Source organism: Henckelia pumila, chromosome 4, assembly GCF_033568475.1.
Source record: "Henckelia pumila isolate YLH828 chromosome 4, ASM3356847v2, whole genome shotgun sequence".
Taxonomy (NCBI): Eukaryota; Viridiplantae; Streptophyta; class Magnoliopsida; order Lamiales; family Gesneriaceae; genus Henckelia; species Henckelia pumila.
Genome location: NC_133123.1, coordinates 141,403,647 through 141,424,254, shown reverse-complemented (window position 1 = coordinate 141,424,254; position 20,608 = coordinate 141,403,647). Strand labels below are relative to the sequence as shown.

The following is a 20,608-nucleotide window of genomic DNA, read 5'->3' as shown; positions in this document are numbered from 1 at the left end:
AGTTGAGCAAAAATGATGCACACGTGATAGATCCGTTACAAATAACAGAAAAATTGACGGCGAGGATGAATTTGGGATAATTTTCAAAACATGAGGGATATAAATGGCCCCAAAAAAACTTAAGAGATATTATCGAAACTCAGTTGAAACTTGAGGAATATTTTAATGAATTATCCCGCATCCGTGGTAATAATAAAACCAAATTAGAGACCGAGATTAACAATGATGACACTTTAAAATTAATAAAATAATAATAATAAAGATAAAAACAAGGCTACGCGCTGCGGCCGCTTGAAATTAATAGCAACCAAAATAAAGATATCAAAATAGTAACCAAAAAACGAAAAAAAAAGAAAAACATGTTCCCGCCAAACGATGGCGCCAGATAAATACTAACTACGTAATTACTTTGTCACTGAAATCCAGCTCCTTCCCTCCCTGTTCCTCCTTGTAAGCGGCTGATTTTTTTGAGGTTTCGAGGAAGGGTGAGACTTGTTTTGTTTGGATCTGCGTTGAAATTTATTTGTGCGTTTTATGCGAATCGGAACTTGGCTGCTGATTTCGTTTTTTTGTTTTTTGCAGATAAGGGGCGGCGGAATCTAGAGATCTAGCTACATGACTTGGAGGAGGACGGTGGGCGGTGCTTGAGTGCAAAGGTTACATAACTTGGATTTTATTTTGAAGTATTATATACTCTTATGCAGCGCAAGCTATTTCCGAAAAAAAAAAATAGTTGCTTTGAAATTAGCCATTTCTCATAGTGCGTGGCAATGTCAGCAATTGAGCTTGGAGAATTTTATATTTTTGAAATTTGTTCGTTAGTTACTGAATTTGGGTGATTTGACGTTGACAAATGCCCTAATCTGAAATACGTATTCGATCCTTTGATTGTAATCGAAAATCATTCATCGGGCTGTGTAAATAAAACATATGCATGTTGTTTTTACTCGTTGAAAATTTTCTTTCGAGGTTAGCTTATTAAAGTTTAAATCCCGAGGTGATTTATGAAATGAATCGTGAGTATCCGCGCTCTATGTTTAACTTGTAGTGTCTTTTCTCCTGATCTCGTGTTCCATCATTTTTTAGTTTCTATTTCTGTTGAGATTTCTTCTACTGGTTCGTTACTTTGATTGGTTCTATTTCGATTTTCGAGTGTTAGCTTGCTTTTTTGTTGGAAACGTTCTTTAAGAAGCTTTTCTTGTAGCACTTCATTAGTTCAAAAGTACATACCCAGATGTATAAAGACTTTGTTGAAAGTATGTGTTTGCTTCAAATTTGTTTCATTACTATTATGTTTTTTTTTTTTTTGGAACAAGTTTCAGTGGTTATTTTCATACACAAAAGCTTAACTTTGACTTTTCTTTGTGATCAGATTTGTTACCCTGTTCTTGGAAATTGATTGCTGGTCCATCATATTTTTTGCTGATTCTGTATATTCACAAGGTAGCAAAATAGTTTCGCTGCAACAATGGATTCTTCAGGCTATGATCATTTTATCCGAACTATTAGGAGTGGTGTGGAAATAAAAGTTTGCAACATAGATTCCCATAGAAGGCCAGCTCTTTCATTCAAGAGTCTAACTGATGTATGCAAGAGTGAAGATTCCAAAAAACTCATACGACCATGTACAATTGATTCACTCAATACAGATAAAGATTCAATGCTTGACTCTGACCAAATGAAAAGCAGAATGTCATGTTTGTCAAAGGCTGAAAGAAAATTAAGTGAAATAAAACCTAGAAGTGACAACTTTACTCCATGTTCCGATAATGATATGGGGAGTGATTTGGATGATGACACCACTTTGGAACAGCTTAAACAGAGTTCCAAAGCAAAGAGAAAGAAATCTAGTTACTTTGGTCTGCATTCAGTTAAAGCTAATGAAGACGAAAAGAAACTGCAAGATGAATCTGACCTTGATGAGCCCCTTATTAGGTTGAAATCAAACTTCCCAAAGAACTCAAATGCCAAAAGAAAACGTGTGAATGGAAATTTTTCTATGTCTTCAACCATTGCCTTTGCTGTAAAATCTGAACAGAATCTAGTGTCTGAAGACTCCCTTCTAATCGTACATGAAAGAGTTCCAGTAGTTCACGTCAAATCCGAGGCCCCAGAAGCTGCACAATTAGGATGCCAAAGCACTTCTTTTGCCGACTGTTTATCTATTGACCATGATAAAGGATCGAGTTATTGTGGTGTAGTGCCGAACAAATTTTTGGAGGTGGTTCAGAGTGAAAATAGAGAGCCACTATTGCCTGCGAAAGAATGTCAAAGTTGTCTCACTAACGAGATCTCATATGAACACTTGGAGGGTATTGAGCCTACATGTATGACTGTTCCATTGGATAGAGTGCGCGTCAAGGAAGAAAATCTGGATTTGAGTTGTCCAGAGTTTCTAGTTTTGCCTCCAACATTTGAGAGCCGAAACGAGGTTGGAAGGGCACTTTCTTGCAGAAGTGAACCTTCCGAGGATTGGAGTTCGGATGTGCTTTGTCAATCCAGCATGGAAGAGATACCATACCCAAGCAACAGTTCTGGCATTCACATTTCTGATATGGCTGATGATAATAACGTTGGCGGCATGGGACTTAATCATGAAATCAATATTAACATCTCAAAGGAGAAAGATGAGCTGGACTTTCCAGAAAAGCAAAATGATTATCTGAAAAGGCAGGATTCATCTCCAGAAAACAAAGCTTATGGTGGTTCTTACGTGCATTCAACTCCAGAGCAACATCAGCATCCTGAAAGACTCCTTTCAACACGGAAGGTTAAATATAGTTTTTTGTATGAGATTTCAGTTTCAATATACTCGGTGGAACCATTTTAAATTCATGATTTAAATGTTTAGGCTATCTCTCCATCTACTCAAGAGAAATTGTGCTTGGCGATGGAATCAATTGATCTCTACAATGATGCTAAGAAATTCAGTAAGTGAAATGCACAAATGTTCCGATGATGTTTTCTTTGTAATGTTCTGGCATTTTCGGGTCGAAGAACTCTGTTTTATTGAGTGGCTTTGGTCAACATAGACCCATTTCGGAAGACTTGCATGTGAAGCAAAATTTTGCATGGCACTGTCATTTTTCCAGGACTTTTAATGATTGTCTGACGTGGACTATCTTGCATCTTTTTTCTATTAGATGCTCTTGGGGAAAAGGTTCTATATACTCTGCAAACATAAATATGTCATGTTTGGTGGGCTTGTTTTCAGAATAAAGATGCACATAATGCATTTCATATCATATCATTTTTTCTCCATCCTTTCCCTTTTCACTAAAGGAAGTTTTAACTTTCATAACAATGGCATCTTTTAGTTGCACTAAGAAAGTAGTTCAACGATTTACACATACTAACATTTGGAAATTTGTCACTTTCTAACTGAGAATAATGCTTCATCTCTAGACATCCAGCATTTTATTTTTTATGTTCGCACAGGCCCTGGGAAATTCAGCCGAAGAAAAGTTGTCACAAATCCCAGAGAAATCGTACAGAAATCAAAGAAAACCCAGCGCAATGACGAGAGTTCTCGTATTTCACGCAGCCTACCTAACCTTAGTTCTGGATGTGCATCCATCAAACACTGTTCTGAAAGTGCTATTGTATTCTCACAGCGGCAGATGCATGACATTGAGTCACTTGCCGGGAAGCTAATGAGCGAGTTGAAGTCCATGAAGGACATTGTGGAACAAAAATTACTATTTGAAGCATATCGCAATGCTTCCTTGAAGAATGACGCAGATGAGGTATGTATGCTTCATTTTTAGGTTCTTAAGGACGTGTCACTCTTTGTCACTGCACTAAATTTCAGTTTTTAGCAACTTCCGTTTCTGTTGATTCCAAATGCACATTTCAGTTATGCCCCACTTGTTTTTATCCCATGCTTAAGCTCTAGGATTTTGATGTAGAATATCATGTTATTTACAATGATGTCTTGCTTTAATTGAAATTAGGCACTCGAGTTTCTTAAAATCACGTGTACTTTTGGAAATTTATAATGGATACACAAACACTAAACTACGTATGGATTAGCAGTTTATGTGTCAAATAGAAGTTTAAGAACATTCCACCATATGGTGTGTACAGAAGAGATGGAACTTTCATAATACTTGCCTTATAGTTTACTCTTCTGAATATGGTTTCAGTCTTCAAATGGATTTACTTTGTGTGTGAAGATCAACTTTGTCATTGATCTCTTGTCATCCATCATCCCTGAGTTGAACAAGTCACTCCTTTCGGTACATATCTCATCTTGTTTATGTTTATTCATTTGACAAAAATGACCATATACAAGACGAAAAGCCAGAGAACACCCAGATCTACATGGAATACCTTTGACGTGTAAAAACAATGGTAGAGAAGAGAACTACATCGAATATTTAATACTAGATTAGAGTAATGGTTCACTCGACGACACCATGCAGAACTGTAATTCAAATCCCTGTACTTAAAATGCACCACTCAGACCTCCCAAAAATTCAAAAATTCACAATAACTAAAAATTGCATCACATATGTTGTATCACTAACTTTTTGGACAGATTCATTAGAATTCGGGTCACAAATGTATGAGTTAAAAGTACGGTTGCCTAGACTTCTGTCAATCAAATTCTATATTTCACCAGTACCTTTGAGCCCATGAGAAGTTACAAATATTTCTCGAAAAAGACTGTTTTTTCTTTCTACCTTGTTGAACCTTGATCTGTCTCAGTATACACAATGACGAGGTAACATCTGTCTCAACTCACTTCCCTGTACTAAATTTTTTTTGGGTTAATATGCTGGAGAAAATTGATTGACATGAGCATCACTAAAAATTCCGAATATTAATGTATCCAGGGGGATTGATTTTGGGTTCGAGATTGTAATTTAAATACTTAAATCAAATCACTGAATTGTTCTTCATTTCAGTCTAATTTATCAAAGATGGTCGGGCAAATGCGATGGGATTGTTTTTGTGAGCTATCTGAACGTGATGCATTTTAAATTTTGGATGATATGCACTTTTTAGATGTCTGAAAATGCAAGAGTATCACTTCCATGGAGCAGATATACACCCTAGTTTTGACATGGTGATGTTCTTTTCCTTGGTTGGTAGGTTAAACTAGTAATTGATAATGTTACAAAAACCGAGGAAGCAGCGACAAAGTGGCTAAATATGATGTCAAGGGACTGCAACCGCTTTTGTAAAATAATGGTTTGTACCCTCTGCCATAATTTTTTTGTTCATAGCTTCAATTCAAGTATGGAAATTCACATTATGCATTGCGAACAGTTTGGGCAATCTCAAGCATTTAGCCTAAAATGCAACTGCTGCAAATTCGTTTGGGTCAAATTTGAAGTTATTTTTAAAGGTTATTTCAAAAAGCAAATAGGATCATTTACATATGTAAAAGAAGCCATTATTTTGCTTTTAGTAATCAAAGACACGGTAGTTGTATTCTTGCATTCAGATATCCCCCGACTTAATCACATTTCCTTTTTCTCGTAGAAACTGTCTCCAAACAACATAGATACTTACAAAAATGCTGCCCCCAGGGAGGGGAAAAAGATCAGGTTTGCCGATGAAGCTGGCGGAGAACTATGCCATGTCAAATTTTTTGAAGGTACAACGGTATCTCCTGTTTCTGATTGTATTGAAGAGTAAGGCCATTCATTTTAATCTAATTTTGTATCAACATGTATGAATGCTTAATCATGCGTGCATCTGATGCACCTGAGATTTAGAACCGAGAAATTATCTCTTGTGAGTTTGTAATGTATTTTGAACAGTGCTGCCTCTGGTGACTATTATTCTAGGATATTTATAATTATTATTTTTTCAAAAAATTTGTAATTCTTAAGTTTTTATATATCCATTCATTTATTATAAATCATGGTTGAAAGATGAATTTTGGGGTGATCAATTCCCCTCGAATCCATATTTCCTAAGGAGTTTATGTGGTGTTGGATAACCCTTTCCCCGACCTCGTGTCGTTTTCCTGGTTCTTAATGAATGAAATTTTGTGCAAATTAAATTGTAATAATAACTTTTCTCCCCTTCTTTTTTCAATATTATTTATGTGCTCACAGATTTCTCTCGTTTTGTTTCCTTGAATACGCACATTTTTACATGAAAAAGCAACTCATTCGCTCATACATCCAGATCTTTACATTAATGTACTCACTTCATCACACATACTGCCATACATACTATGAATTCTTACACCATATAAATTCCACTCTAGTTCCATGATCCGCCATACACTTCCTTCCAAATCTCTGTAAATGCCTCTATAATAACTTCATGATGCAGTCTTGAATTGAGAGAAAGGAAGCTCATCAATAGCTCTTCCAATTCTTTGGGTCGAAAAATCTGTTTATCCAGAATCATTTCCAGCATTGATGTCTTGAAATCCTTAAAGGGATCAACTGACCTCTTCACCACGACAAAACTCTGATTTACTTTTCCAGATGTCATGTCCAGAACCATCCTCCGTGAAGTCATATTCTTTTCCTTAAACTCACCTAGGGGCACTGTCGTTTCATCATCTTCCCATTCTTTTGAACCAAAGCGCTTAAATCTTCGCGCTCTTACACTTTTCTGCACTATCTGCTTCTTTCTTCGATTGAGGGTTTCCTCCTCAATAATAGTTTGCAACATATAGTTATAATTATGGGATGAGTTGGAGCTCGGAGGAGAAGAAAATAGGCTGTCTGTCTCTTTGCTGTCGACTGATGTGGTAGTTGTATTGATGCTAGCTATCGATTTCTTGTTTGTGGTCTTTTCTTTTCTCTTTTCAATCCTGGAAGTTGCATTAGGACAAGCACGCTCTTCAGAGTCACTTGAAATAGGGGAGTTGTGCATTTTCTCCTTACATTCTCTTCTTGTCTTGGAAAAAACCTGTAATGAATATTCATCGTCGATCATTCCATGCATTGTGCATGATTTTGATTGACATTCAGACTCGAACGGCGCTATCTTTGATGTTCCAGTATTGCTTCTGGACTTGGACTGATATGGCGTAGATGGTGGAGGGTTAGGATAACCAGGGTAAGGAATGTCGAATGACTTAGAATTGACAGGGGAGAGAATGTACGTAACAGCAGGTACAGGGTTTTTAACCGATGAAGTAGGATTCTTCGGTCGACATATTTGTAAGGAACTAAGAAAAGAGAGGCGAAGTTTAGGACTTTTGGCCATTTCTTGTTGCCAAGATCGAATAATTAGACTATCATTTGATACTTAGAACAGATATGCTATGTGACACTAGATGATCATGTTCATATATATAGACTATCAAATGAACACACAACACATTTAAACCTGTATAGAAAAATCGAATAAGAATATAGAGCCGGCAGATGTTTGCCGATATATTTCATTTGGCTGTTTGCAACTCACCAAATCTTAGTGATGAATGAGGTTTGAAGCTGAAAGGTACAGCGAAATTCTGATGAGATCGTTTAGTTTGACAAGGTCCTAGTTTAAAACCCATCCGAGCACAGTTGTTTAGGTTGAAGGAGTCTGTTTGTGGTTTTGATCAGGAAAATCGTACGATATCAATGTTATATGATTTTGGAATATGCTTTGGGTTTTCCATCGTTTTAAATATATTCAACCGTTTTCATTGCTCTGAATTGAAAAGGTCTTCAGAAACTCATAACCAGACAGGGGTATTATTTTTGTCGATTTCATCTAAGACAAACACTACGGATGACTGTCACGGGACGAGCAGTATTAAGTTTATGTAGACTGTTGACTTGGTCTTCTCGATTTTATCTTCTTCCTATTTAACTTCTGAGAATGGTTTTATTATTATTTTTTTTGAAGGTAGAATGGTTTTATTATTAGTCTAGCATAATGTTATAGTTGCATGGCAGAGACAAATAATTACTTACACATGCAACTTTCCTTGAATCCAGTAAAAGTATTTTAGGTTATGTTTTTGGTCTGAGGATTTTCTTTGAACAAATTTAGAATAAGAACTTGAAATGACTTCAAAATTTGATGATTTGAAATGTGTCGACGTGTAACACGATGTTATTATCTATTTATAAACGTGAGCTTCATATATAAGTTGAATTCTTTTTATGATTGACATACAGTAAACTTGATTGCCTCCATGAATCCAGGTATAGACAGAAATTTGGGTGAACGACATAAGAGAAGCTTGAGGGGCATTGTCAACTTATATGATGATTTAAATATCTAGTTTGTTGATGAAATTTTATATAAATATTTAATGAATGGGTTCAAAATTATATATTGATTCCTATTATATCTCCACAAAACATATATTATATTCTAAATCCATGAGGAATTCTGCCAATCTGACATAGTATTAATCATAAAATAGTTTGTGGCCTTGAACAAAAGACATGTTACGCGGTGGGAAATTGGTCCTCGGTTCTTTGGAATCATTCATCTACTTGTTCTGTCGTGTCTTCGTAATTCCTAAAGAATCATTTTTTAGTTCTCCGCTAAAAACAACTTTGTTATGTGTTCAATTCATTTCAAGCTCCTTCAAAAAAAAAATAAAAAAATTCATTTCATGGTCGCATTAAGAAACTTTAGACTCCAAGGAAAATAAACGAACAAATTATGGATGAAAATTTCCATATTATAATTTATAGTGAATTGCGGTAATATTTATTTAATTTCTTTACTTTTTAATACAAACTGTCTTCATCTTTATTGTTGTAATACATAATTTAGGTTAAAAGTCCCAAAATGGAGTAATAAATAAAACAGAATACCAAAAAGGTCATATATTAAACCACATATACATGGGTAATGAAACGTCATCTTTAGGATAGTACTTTAAAAGTTAATCTAACCAGAAATATTTATTAATAAATGCGAGGTCACAAAATCAATATTGAATATATATATATATATTGATATACATTTACTTGATATATATTGACAATTTTTTTTTGAAGCCCTATATTGACATATTTTTAAAAATTTATGAACACGCATCTATATATATTTATATATAGATTTAAATTAATTGTTTAATTGCAATAAATTAAATATCATTTATCGATTTTTTTAAATTAAATTGATTAGTAAAAAATATTTAGATAAAAATATTTCAAAAAAATATAATTATTTTTAAAAAATATAAATAGAATTTATTCACATTCAACCGCTGATTCGAAGAAATAAATTTAAAAATCACAATAATGAATTAAAATTTTTAGTGTTTTAGAAAATTTTTTAAAATGTCTATAAAAATCATGAAAAACAAATTTGCAAAATTTTATAAAATTTTTTAAAACTTTGTGACATTCTACAAAAATCAATAAAAATCTATTAACTACGCAAAAGTCTATCATTTCTTTTGAAATTCAATAAATATTTACAACGAATACAATCCTAAATGTAGAGTCAAATTCAGTTGGTACATTTTTAAATTAGCACCGCCTCAAATGATAATAAAAACATCGTCATTTCATATTTAATTAATTGATTAATTACATAAGTAGAATCTACTTTTTTCATATAAAAAGCCTTTATGTCAAAGGCCCCACACCGTCGGTGGTGTTTTTCAATCTTCAAATGGCCATGCCATAGTTACGACTGTATCCCTTAAATACAGCGACTCTTGTCACAATTTGATTCTTTGAGCGCGTATGGGGGGAAAAATTAAATAATTAAAATAAATAAATAAAAATGTATTAATCCGAAATATGTATCTCCAAATTAATCAATACACAGGCACTATTTATCCAACCACCATATTTAATACAATATCTCACTTAAAAAACTCAACCTTTTTCTGCAATTCTGTCACTTTATTGAGCAAGAAAGCTGAACTGAAATTTTTTTGGAAGTGTGGCTGATTTTTACCATAAGCCCACCAAATAAAAATGAAAGATGAAGAATCCCAGACTCCTCAATTAACTCCAAGCGGCAGTAGTAGTAGCAGCAGCAGCAGCAGCACAAGTTCCGCTACAAGTTTGAGTTTCAAGAAAGATGGATCAGGTTTCGAGGGATTGTTTGGGAGAGGCAAATACAAGTTATGGGCTTTGGCTGTAATTATTTTGCTTGCACTTTGGTCCATGTTTACTGGCTCCGTCACTCTGAAATGGTCTGCCGTTGATCTTAAGAGCTCCTCGCATGAATTGGACCCCTCCATCCATGGTGATCTTGATGTTTTGGTACGGAGTTTTATTGTTTTTCTTTTGTTATTATTCTTGTTTGTTAGTGTTTTTGTTTAAGATTTGGTTTTTGTTCTATGGGCTTGGTCTATCTAGTATCCTTTGCATTATGCAAGTGTAAAGATTAAGTTTTGATAGATCTAATGATTTGCGCATCTGTAAGTTAGAGATTTCAGCTTGCGTTTGACACTTAAATGGGAGACAGCATGAAAATTTGAGGCCAAAATTTTGAGCTGTTTGTTTAGGAATCGAGACTTTGAAGTTGAGACATCATGGTTCTTTGGGAATTGGGTGTAAACCAACATTATGTTAATGAATTAAAAGTTTTTGGTTTGGAATTCATGAATGTTGAAGACAACCCATGGATTTCTTGTAGCAGCATGAAAGATTTGAAATTCAAATGTTTAATCATAAGAAATTGAAAGTATATATGGATTTGAAATGGGACTACAAATTCCTCTCATAGATCGATGATCTTACCATTTATATATGTTACTTTCTTGATTATTTGCGTAATCTTCTGTGATTTGTAGAATGTGTTTGGAAAAATTTTCAGGATGTGGATGAAAGGGAGAAGATGGTGAGGCAAATGTGGAATGTGTACAAGCACAGCAAGATTGTTAGGCTGCCAAGATTCTGGCAAGACGCGTTTGGGGCAGCATACCAAGACTTGACCAGTGAGGTATCCAGTGTGCGGGACACAGCACTCTTTGAGATTGCCAAGATGTCCTTCCGGTCGAGGATGTTATACGAGCCGCCTCCCCTTCAATCCAATTCTAGGTACCTTAACATCCTGTTCTTTCGCGTACTATATTCGGAGGATTTACTTGAATTTAGATTAAAAATGTAAGCACTAGTCACATTATTGACCCGAGGCATCCTTCTAAGAAGCCATACCTTTTCGCTGTGTCGATTCTTGGTGAGAGTTTCAAGGTTCATTCGAGATAACCAGACGTAAAAGACTTGGAAAGCTTATATTAAGCCAGTTATTAATTGATCAGCAGCTTGCAAGTTGTTGAGCATGGTTTTGGAAATGAGCGTTTAGGCCGAGCACAAAATTTGTAAAACGAAGTATCGTAGAAACCCGATAGGACATTCATCAGCAGCTTGTGAGTTTTGGAGCATGGTTTCGATTCTTTCATAGTTTTATTGTTATTCTTCGAGCATTTTTGTGGAAATTTTTAAAACTTTGAAAGATGATTACTAACACAAAGTTCTGGTTCATTCCTTTGGTAAACAGGGTATCCAAGAACGAAGAGACTTCAAAATTTCAGGTGGGGAAGACAAGAAACTAAGCAGCAGTTTTAATTTCTTACATTGAAGTCTCGGTTTTAGTAGTTAAATCTCTTGCAGCTGATAAAATTTCTGCCATACGTATTTTGCATCTTAATTGCGAAGCAATGAGATGAAATACATGTTATATTCCAACTTATTATAACTCGAATACCAATCAAGTGTTTTAAACTTGGGAGAATACCCTTGTATTAAGTTATCAATTCCTTATGAGACTGTCAATTTCCTTTTTAGTTCATTTTTGGGTGTTATACGCTTTTCTTTTTTATGAAATGCTCTCTTCCACCTTGTGCACTAAATCGTGCTATACTTTGTTCAAACAAACTTTCTTTGCATGAATTATTGCATTATTAAAAATTAAACGCACTAAAAACTATGCAATAAATCACCGACAAAAATTTCGATTCATATATATATATATATATATAATCAACAACAAATTGTTTTAATCGTTTATTGTGTTTGAGATATAATTTATTATTGTTTATACACACATATATAAAGAGACGAATGAAATTTGTATTAAATGATTTGTTGTGTCCTATTTATACATAGTATTTAGTGCGTATAATTTTTAATAATTCATACAAACGAACTTGTTTAAATAAAGTATAGCGCAATTTAAAATTCTAGTGTATAAGAAGAATTGGTTGTGGTTAAATGTCTAGAGACCATATCAACCATTATTTCTCTTAATAATAAACTAGCGTATTTGCACACATTTATTGTGTGACAAAAAAATTGATTTTTTAATTAAATTCGTTCCAAAAAAAATTCTAACAAATTTATAGTAGAGAAAATTAAAAGTTTTTTGGGTTAAGAATGGTAATTGTAGGAAATACTAAAATATCATGGATTATATCATTTATTTCTTTTTTTCAGTCAGATAATTTGAAATTTTAAAATAGATGGAAATTTGGATTGATTTACTTTCCATACAGCTTCTCTTTTCTCTAAGACGAAATAACTTAAGATAATGAGATTTCAAATGTATTTTTTCTATAATTATACGCCCTTTATTCAATCTTATGGAAATGATACATTATTCGAAAGAAAATCGAAATAAAATGCATTAGATCCCAACACCATTATTTAAACGTAAAGTTATTATTATAATTTTTTTTGAAATAAACGTAAAGTTATTAGATTACCAAAATACAAGATTTGCATCTATAAATTATATAATTGGAATTTGGAGCATACTTCAAAAAAAAAAAAACAATTGGAGCACAATGGCGGGAACTCTAGGCGCCATTTTTATCCATAGACTCCATTTAACCCCCACCCCCTCACCTACAATCCCTAGAAGGCTAAAACCCACTTTCGTTTGCAATTCCCGCGAAACCCAATTCGAAAAAATCTGTATTCTTGGGCTGAAGATGGCACAAGTGGTTGAAAACCAAAACGACTGCCTTGAAATCGAAGAACCCTTGATGAAAATTCCAAAGCTCCACCAAAACGGGCTATGCTGTGGAATCACTTCGTTTTTGAAGGTGAAAAAGCTCTCTGAGAAAGCCGTTTTGCCTTCAAGAGGGTCGTCTCTCTCTGCTGGCTACGATCTATCCAGGCATGTTTCCTCACACCCATTTGGGATTTGGTGCAATTGAAGATTTTCTTTCGGTTAACTAATTTTTGTTATGTTTCTGGTTCGATCTTTTACAGTGCGGCAGACGTTAAAGTTCCGGCCAGAGGAAAAGCCATGATTCCCACAGATCTGAGCATCGCGATTCCTGAAGGAACTTACGCTCGTATTGGTAATTTTCTGATGCTTCTTCACATTTGTCTTTTGTTTCGTTGAATCTCCCAAATTTTGGCCAATGGGTTCCTCTCTGTTGATGAGTTGATTTCTCTTCTTGATTTTTGCAGCACCGCGATCGGGATTAACGTGGAAGAATTCGATAGATGTGGGGGCAGGTGTGATCGACGCGGATTACAGGGGACCGGTTGGGGTGATATTGTTCAATCATTCGGATGTGGATTTCGAAGTGAAGATTGGTGATAGGATCGCACAACTGATTATCGAAAAGATCATGACACCTGAGGTTGCTGAGGTTGATGATCTTGATTCGACTGTCCGAGGATTCGGAGGGTTCGGATCGACTGGCATTTAGTTTTCTTCTGGGACACATTTAGTTAGGTCTCTTAAATCTCTGTCATCCAGCGATGTTGGTTTTGGCCTTAGGGTGGTGTTTCTGTAATTGGCTGGACCATTTTGTCGAACACACTGCGGATGTTATTAATTTATTACCATCTTGTGCTCTCTCCTTGTTTAAAGATCTTTTTGTGGATGAATGATTTACCGATTCAATTAAATTGAGAAGTAAAGGGGACGCGTAAATGCGAAACCATGAAAATGAAAACGAGAAAATGGCTTATGAGGGGAACATCATTATAAATTTATTAAGAAAACTAGTAGGCGCAAAATTCGGACGATTTTACGCTTAGAGGGGGCCAAGTACGCCACCCCCTTGCGTCTTATTCTTGTGTGAACAAAGAGCCATTATAAGACAAGAAGTTGACAACTTGGACCACAAGTAGTGTGAGTAAGATTTTCGTAAAATTGACTTTTTTCGTTGTGAGGCCGACCACTTATCCTAGAGAATCATAGATAACTCTTTGGTAGAGCTGTGCAATCCTCCTTGGGAACATCCCAACTTGCCTGCGAAAAACAAGTTGATATAAAACTGCTCTGATGCTGCATATTAATTGAATTAATGTTTCATGACTCGAAAAAAAAAATTGAATTAATGTTTCACTGGGTGCATGCAACAAATATTAACGGATTAACTTGTATGAATCTCACATTACTTTAATTTAAGATATTTACCTTCTCCCAATTAATAAGAATATACTAATTATGTATGTCACAAATCGTTTTGCCATGACTCTTCTCTCATTGATTTTCCCAACATATCACACAAATTTATTCCAAGTCCAAGAGTGACACTTGTGTGAATAACGTAAGGTGGAAAGTTGTCCTAGAAGAGTACAATCATATTCTTTTAAAAAACATGCCATGTGCATTCTATTCATTAACACATTTAACAAGGAGAACATGGTGTGCTTAGGTAAGAGGACGTTTTCCATACCTCTAGATATCTCGTAAGCAAAGTTGTAGTACTGAAATTGAAGCCTTCAATTGGTTCACCTTTCTTTCGGGATGCATGGAACTGCTTTCTAACTTGAGTAGCCAGTGACTATTATTACAAGTTGACCAAAACAAACACACACATCAGTTTTCCTCAGAGATTACAATAAATAAAATTATAGATGGTCAAAACAGGAAAAAAAATATGAAAGAACAAAACAAAATACAATCAATTACTGCATACTTTTCCCAGTTCCACTCCCCACTGGTCGAAAGAATTGATACCCCACACAAATCCTTCGACAGCAATTCTGTGTTCATAAATCCCCAATAGCTGCATCAAAAGTAGTGTTACTAAGATTACACACCGATGTGTGACTAGCTCCAGACATTTTATGGAACAACAAACTCACCTGTCCAACATTGTAAGCATTCAGTGAAGGAAGTAGCAGGCTGAGAGAAGGGCGATTTCCAGAGAAAGTCTGCAATTGAGGTGGGTAACAAACATTAGCGGATGTTATGTTGTCCTACACGTTGGTGGCAGAAAGAAAATACCTTGTGAGTTATGAGATGCCGAGGAACATTCTCATTTAACAGCTGTTCTGGGGTCTGGAGTTAAAAATTAAGCATAGTCAGTGCAGGTATTGAGAATGTGAATGGTTCAAGCGACACATATATCTGAAATGTGAGCAAGTGCCTCAAATAGATAAAAATAGGAATAACTAATGTTTCATACCACTGCAAATATTTATTACCTTTCCATATGCAAGTGCATCTGGTTGGGCAAAGAAGTTCGACATGAGCTCATCATGGTTACTCACTATTTCACCTGTAAAATCAAGCGTCCCAAATACTACGTTAAATGATCATTCCCGTCTCGTGCTTATGCCAGATATCTAGAGCAGATAATAAAACTGAATATGTACCTTTCAGGTAAACAGGTTGTTGACTCTTAACCACGCCAATAAAATCACATGGGATAACGCGACCCTGAAAATCCACCAGGGAAAAAGTGCAATTTATAGATATAAGAAAACCTAAAATCACATTCCAGTCGAACCAAACTTACACCGTCCTATATACATGAGAAGCTGTCTTTTACTCTATAATGATAGCAAATGTTGAAGACACTATTCACAAGCTTTATACAAATGCATAAACTACAATCTATATCCAAAGTCTAGACAGTTATTCCTAGAAATGTATACCTGGTGAATTAGTTGGTAAAAACTATGTTGTCCATTTGTTCCTGGTTCACCAAAATCAATTTCACCTGTTTCATATGGAAGGGGCACACCATCAATTGATACCCCTTTCCCATTACTCTCCATACTAACCTGAAAGAAAAGTTCACGAAAGCAATGAGCAAGTATCAGAAAAAAAAATAACAATGGCATACAAGCAATATATGAATACAGTAAAGATAGTCATGGAACATGCCTGCTGGATATGTGGTGCAAACTTTTCCAGTGCTTGAGAATAAGGTAAAATTGCCTAAAAATAAGGAGATCCGATATACCACCTCAGTCTGAAAAGTTAAACTGAGATATTCAAATAAACTTCACCAGAAAATAAATACACTTACTCTCGCAGGATATCCAAGGAATGAAACATTCCAAACACTCAATAAGCCTAATAGAACCTGAACAATAACGTGTTAAAAAATAAATAAATATATTAGCTTATCCGAAAGGAAATTCGATTTACTTTTGAAGAAAATAATTTCAAAGTGCACTCAGTGCACATCAAGTTTAATTGATTGCTCATAACAATATCTTATGGCATTGTTCGCAGTTGCCAAAGTTAAGCATCATGAATAAGATTTTCTTGAAAATGGGAACATACAGGTAAGTCGTCAACTTAGCACTCAGTGCACATCAAGTTTAATAGATTGCCCATAACAATATTTTATGGCATTGTTCACAGTTGCCAAAGTTAAGCATCATGAATAAGATTTTCTTGAAAATGGGAACATACAGGTAAATTTTTCTCAAAGGGAGCTGAATGAACATGTTGGTCAATGCTCCAAGCTCCCTTTAGAAACCTTCAAGTAAAAAAGAGACATCATTAAAATGCCATAAAGTGCATGGGAAAATTATCGCCAAAACAGGATATCCAAGAGCAACAGTTCGAAAAATAATTCCAAATATTTTCAATTGAATCGATAAATTTTATCTGTAAGCTCCAAAAAGTTTTTATGAAAGACATGTAAGCATGAATAGTGATCAAATAAAGGAAAGATGCATTACTGACTTTTCAACAACTGAAAAACCATATTGCAGAGAAAGAGGCAACACTCCAACAGCGCTGCAAACTGCAATAAATGGTTCAGGGACCAATTAGGTGACACTCAAAGGCAACTTTTTGCAGCCAAATCAGACACACGTACCACTATAACGTCCTCCCACCCAATCCCAGAATGCAAAAGCATTTTTTGGGTCAATGCCGAACTTTTCAACAAGCTGCATTGAAAAAAGAGGGAAACTTCATAAAAAATTAAATATGATTGATGATACGTCAAATAAGTGAAACACATCTTGGTTTCACAACAAGAATTTTTTCAATTAACCTACAATTTCAGTCCCAATTTTGGGAGAATGGAAAATTTAGGTTGTACTTTTCCAATAAATTCACTATATAATAGGCCATATTTATAATATCAAATGAACTAAGAGTAGCTCATGAGGAGGTGAATATCCAATTCAAAAGCCACATAAATTTTCAACAATCAGAAAGCTTTTAGCCATGTTTAGCAACTTTACTTTCAGAAAATATACACAGAAATATTAAAAATATATATATGGGTTCAAGACGACAATAAAGAGAACAACAAATCATAAACCCACATTTACATAGGACATATAGTGAGTAGTTCGGTAGAAATACTGCAAAAAATCGGTGGAAAAGGGGAGAGAGCTAGGAAAAAACAAATCTCACCGGTAGGTTGGTACTGACAGCAATCATATGCTTTGCCACTGCTTGTGGCCTAGAAAATAGCAACAAAAAGTTAAATGAGTAATGTTCATGTACATATATAAGCTAAAATTGTTGACAAAGACTACCATCTTAAGAAAAATAAGCACAAATCTAGTGGAAAATTATCATAGAGATGAGAGTATTTCATAAAGATCTCATACAGGTGATGGCTGCCAAAAAGTCACGAAAAATTTGCAAGCCAGTATAATATTCCATTGTATTGCATGCTGTTTTACACTTAACAAAATCCTATCACGTGAATAATTGCAATCATCTAAAATACAAGCAGAGTCTCTAATTACATTGTGGGACATGATTTTCTATTTAACTTGATGAGCATAAAGCTCTAACAGACATAGTGTCAACTTTTTACTCACCCCAATGCAGTTGTTATCCACTCTCTCAGAGTTCGAGCATTCAACATGGTCTCAGCCGTCGTGAAAGTCTTTGAGACCACAACAACTGCAATGCATCACAAAATAATAAAAAGGTAACAGTAAGTGCTTGGAACTTTTAAACTCTTCACAGACCACCCATATGTGGGTTTTATATCAACAATTATATAAATACAAAGTATCTATACCCAATGTCGTTTCAGGGTTCAACCCTGCAATGTTTCGTGCAATGTCAATTGGATCAACATTTGCGAGGCTTCATAGGAAAAGTAAAAAAGAGTATTAAGAGACAAGAACAGAAGCGGATCAACTTCGCAAACACTAAAAGCAGGAGCTAGAATAAATTAGACGAAAGCTCAAAAGGCCCAAAAAAGAGTTCTAATCACTGAGCAGTATAGATATGCTTACAAGCGCAGCTGGCGACCTTCTGCAAATTCAGCAGCTTCGGGATCTGAAAGTTGCCAAGATTATGCTAAATGTTAGCCATGCTGTTGGTTGCAAAGATGCACATAATTGCAGACAAATGATTTATGGAAAAAAGGACAGATCTATGAACGAGTGCAAACACATTTTGTGCCATAGAAACCTGTTTGAAGTGCAGTATGCACAAACAGTGGTCCGAGGAAACTGCCTCCGATCCCAATTGCTATGACATCTTTCAATGCTTTCCCTGTCGCTCCAACCTACCAAAGTTTGCAAATTAGCTAAATCAAAAGCGTGAGATAATGAACATAGATTAATATATATTTCAGGTTAAGACTTACCCAAGCACCACTACGAATTGCGTCAGAGAAGTCCTTGATCTTATCAAGAACTTGCCAAACATCTGGGACAACATTCTTACCATCACTATTTATGACTACATCTCGGGGAGCACGAAGTGCTATGTGAAGAACAGATCTATTCTCGGTGCTGTTTATCTGACAACTCAACAAAGGAAAAATGTATGAACGGACTGTATTTGTGTTAGTGCAATGCTCAAAGTTTGTACATTGGAATAATACGAACCAAAATATGCCATAACTTTAGATGTCAATTGTTCAGATTTTTCAACAAGCTTAAATCTGGCAAATCATAAAGTGAAATTTTCAATGCTTTCAACGTCAAAAACCTGCCACGGGGGTCTTCATATGATTATTTTTTCTTACTTACTCAAACAAATTAGGGCTCTTTCTTGGTTAGGACGCGATTGAAGAGTATCAAATTCATTATCATTCTAAAACTACTGAAATAATAAAGTTTTTTCCCCTGTTTCGATAATATTTGATATCACTTCAGTAAAATAACTAGAAGAAGAATCTAATAGTATCCTTCCCCGTCGGTTCATCCAAATTTAGAGTTATGAAACATGTAACATTATCGCATTGGGTGGTTTTCCAGAACAAGATTTCGTGCGCCACTCACTGACATTACAACAAAATCACAGAAGTTGTGGAGAAACAAAAATACACTAACATACACAGGAAACAATCATCAACTCACATGCTCCCCATCGAACATCCGGTTGATCTTTTCTTTCAAGTGTGCCGCCTACATCGCCACAATAGGTATCATTGAACAAAATTTAAAAAATATATGTCTCCACAAACCAACTCAATTCAGATCTAGCACACCTCGGCTAAGTTGTAGAGCTTCTTCAAGGTGTCAAGAGTGGCACACTGCCTCGAGTAATCCAACAAAATCCCATCAAAACTGTTACAAGAAAAATAATATCAAGACAGATAAGTAAGCAAAGCTTGACATTTCAGTTTAACCTTCCAAACAAGAAGACAGGAAAAAATCATTAGAATAAGTCAGTTGGGTGAAAGAAACAGCAGTCGTACCCTGTCATCATTGACTGGCACCTCTCAACATCGTTCATCAATTCCCGCAAATGTGTCTTCTCAATGTCGTGAACATGGGCCTGGGAACACATTGTAGGCATCATCAACCCAAATCATCGAAAACACATTATACAGAATGCTAAAATGTGAAAAACCTGAGTTTACCTTCAAATCCTTCCACGGGTCAGTTTCGCAGATTAAAGCAGACGAAGCCATCTATGGATATGCCAACAGAATTATTCACATTCCATATTTGAAAATAACATGCCAAGAACTATGTTACAATAACGCCAAATAAACCTTAAGACATATGTAAGCACACGAGTCCAAACCAAATCACAAGCTCATGTCTCCAATCGGTTTCCTTTTTAGTCCTCTGGTTTATCTACCATATACCGGTTTGCTAATTCTTTTTTCTGTTAACTTCTCACAGTCTTTACAATCAAACGCCATGACATGAATCGCCAATTCATTGCATATACACAATTACTATCTCATCGATTCGTTTATAGTCGCTTTCATTGTTTGTGCATCGAGTTCAGATTTACAATTAAATGCACAAATTAGCATGATTCGTGCATAAAAACCTCATTGCTGGGATTAAACTATAAATTTATCGATTCAACCATAGATGACACAAGATTGATTTGCCGAAGAAGTAACGAGAAAATGTTGAAGAATATACCTGAAAGGCGGTGTGGGGGAGGGATGAGCTGGGGATGGAAGTAAAGAGTGAGTGGAAGAATCAGACCAGACCGATTTATGAATAATTTTATCATTGGGACGTCACGTGCCACGCCTGAAAAGTGAGAAAAAAATGGAGTCTCGTATTTGAAATGGATTCGGGTTTCGGGGCATATATTCGGCTCGAATCGGATCTAATTA

At 35.3% G+C, this 20,608-nt stretch overlaps 5 protein-coding genes across 5 annotated transcripts; 3 read left to right on the top strand and 2 right to left on the bottom strand.

Annotated features, from left to right (window-relative positions):
* The first annotated feature begins 340 nt into the window (after window positions 1–340).
* LOC140865966 (uncharacterized) lies at window positions 341–8,224 on the top strand. Its single transcript, XM_073270818.1, has 8 exons — window positions 341–485; window positions 583–656; window positions 1,373–2,770; window positions 2,852–2,930; window positions 3,439–3,746; window positions 5,098–5,196; window positions 5,491–5,605; window positions 8,115–8,224. Exons 3-8 carry the CDS (start codon window positions 1,469–1,471, stop codon window positions 8,192–8,194), a joined length of 1,983 nt encoding a protein of 660 aa, XP_073126919.1. The 5' UTR covers window positions 341–485; window positions 583–656; window positions 1,373–1,468; the 3' UTR covers window positions 8,195–8,224.
* Window positions 6,061–7,873, bottom strand: LOC140867176 (uncharacterized). The gene has a single exon (XM_073272253.1). It carries the CDS (start codon window positions 7,180–7,182, stop codon window positions 6,223–6,225), a length of 960 nt encoding a protein of 319 aa, XP_073128354.1. The 5' UTR covers window positions 7,183–7,873; the 3' UTR covers window positions 6,061–6,222.
* Window positions 8,225–9,706: 1,482 nt separating the features above from the next.
* LOC140866305 (uncharacterized) lies at window positions 9,707–11,679 on the top strand. The gene is made up of 3 exons (XM_073271278.1): window positions 9,707–10,148; window positions 10,705–10,928; window positions 11,389–11,679. Exons 1-3 carry the CDS (start codon window positions 9,858–9,860, stop codon window positions 11,441–11,443), a joined length of 570 nt encoding a protein of 189 aa, XP_073127379.1. The 5' UTR covers window positions 9,707–9,857; the 3' UTR covers window positions 11,444–11,679.
* Window positions 11,680–12,684: 1,005 nt separating this feature from the next.
* Window positions 12,685–13,700, top strand: LOC140866055 (deoxyuridine 5'-triphosphate nucleotidohydrolase). Its single transcript, XM_073270922.1, has 3 exons — window positions 12,685–13,008; window positions 13,104–13,195; window positions 13,308–13,700. Exons 1-3 carry the CDS (start codon window positions 12,821–12,823, stop codon window positions 13,550–13,552), a joined length of 525 nt encoding a protein of 174 aa, XP_073127023.1. The 5' UTR covers window positions 12,685–12,820; the 3' UTR covers window positions 13,553–13,700.
* A 95-nt stretch (window positions 13,701–13,795) lies between these two features.
* LOC140866054 (glucose-6-phosphate isomerase, cytosolic 1) lies at window positions 13,796–20,512 on the bottom strand. The gene is made up of 24 exons (XM_073270921.1): window positions 20,409–20,512; window positions 19,889–19,939; window positions 19,724–19,803; window positions 19,514–19,592; window positions 19,383–19,430; window positions 18,665–18,820; window positions 18,487–18,583; window positions 18,309–18,351; window positions 18,089–18,156; window positions 17,883–17,967; window positions 17,467–17,515; window positions 16,919–16,991; window positions 16,783–16,843; window positions 16,507–16,573; window positions 16,115–16,171; window positions 15,970–16,023; window positions 15,738–15,866; window positions 15,456–15,519; window positions 15,285–15,358; window positions 15,085–15,138; window positions 14,943–15,011; window positions 14,774–14,863; window positions 14,531–14,638; window positions 13,796–14,100 (listed from the first exon to the last, which is right to left on the bottom strand). The coding sequence occupies exons 2-24, from the start codon at window positions 19,937–19,939 to the stop codon at window positions 14,044–14,046; spliced, it is 1,713 nt and encodes a 570-aa protein (XP_073127022.1). The 5' UTR covers window positions 20,409–20,512; the 3' UTR covers window positions 13,796–14,043.
* Window positions 20,513–20,608: the final 96 nt, after the last annotated feature.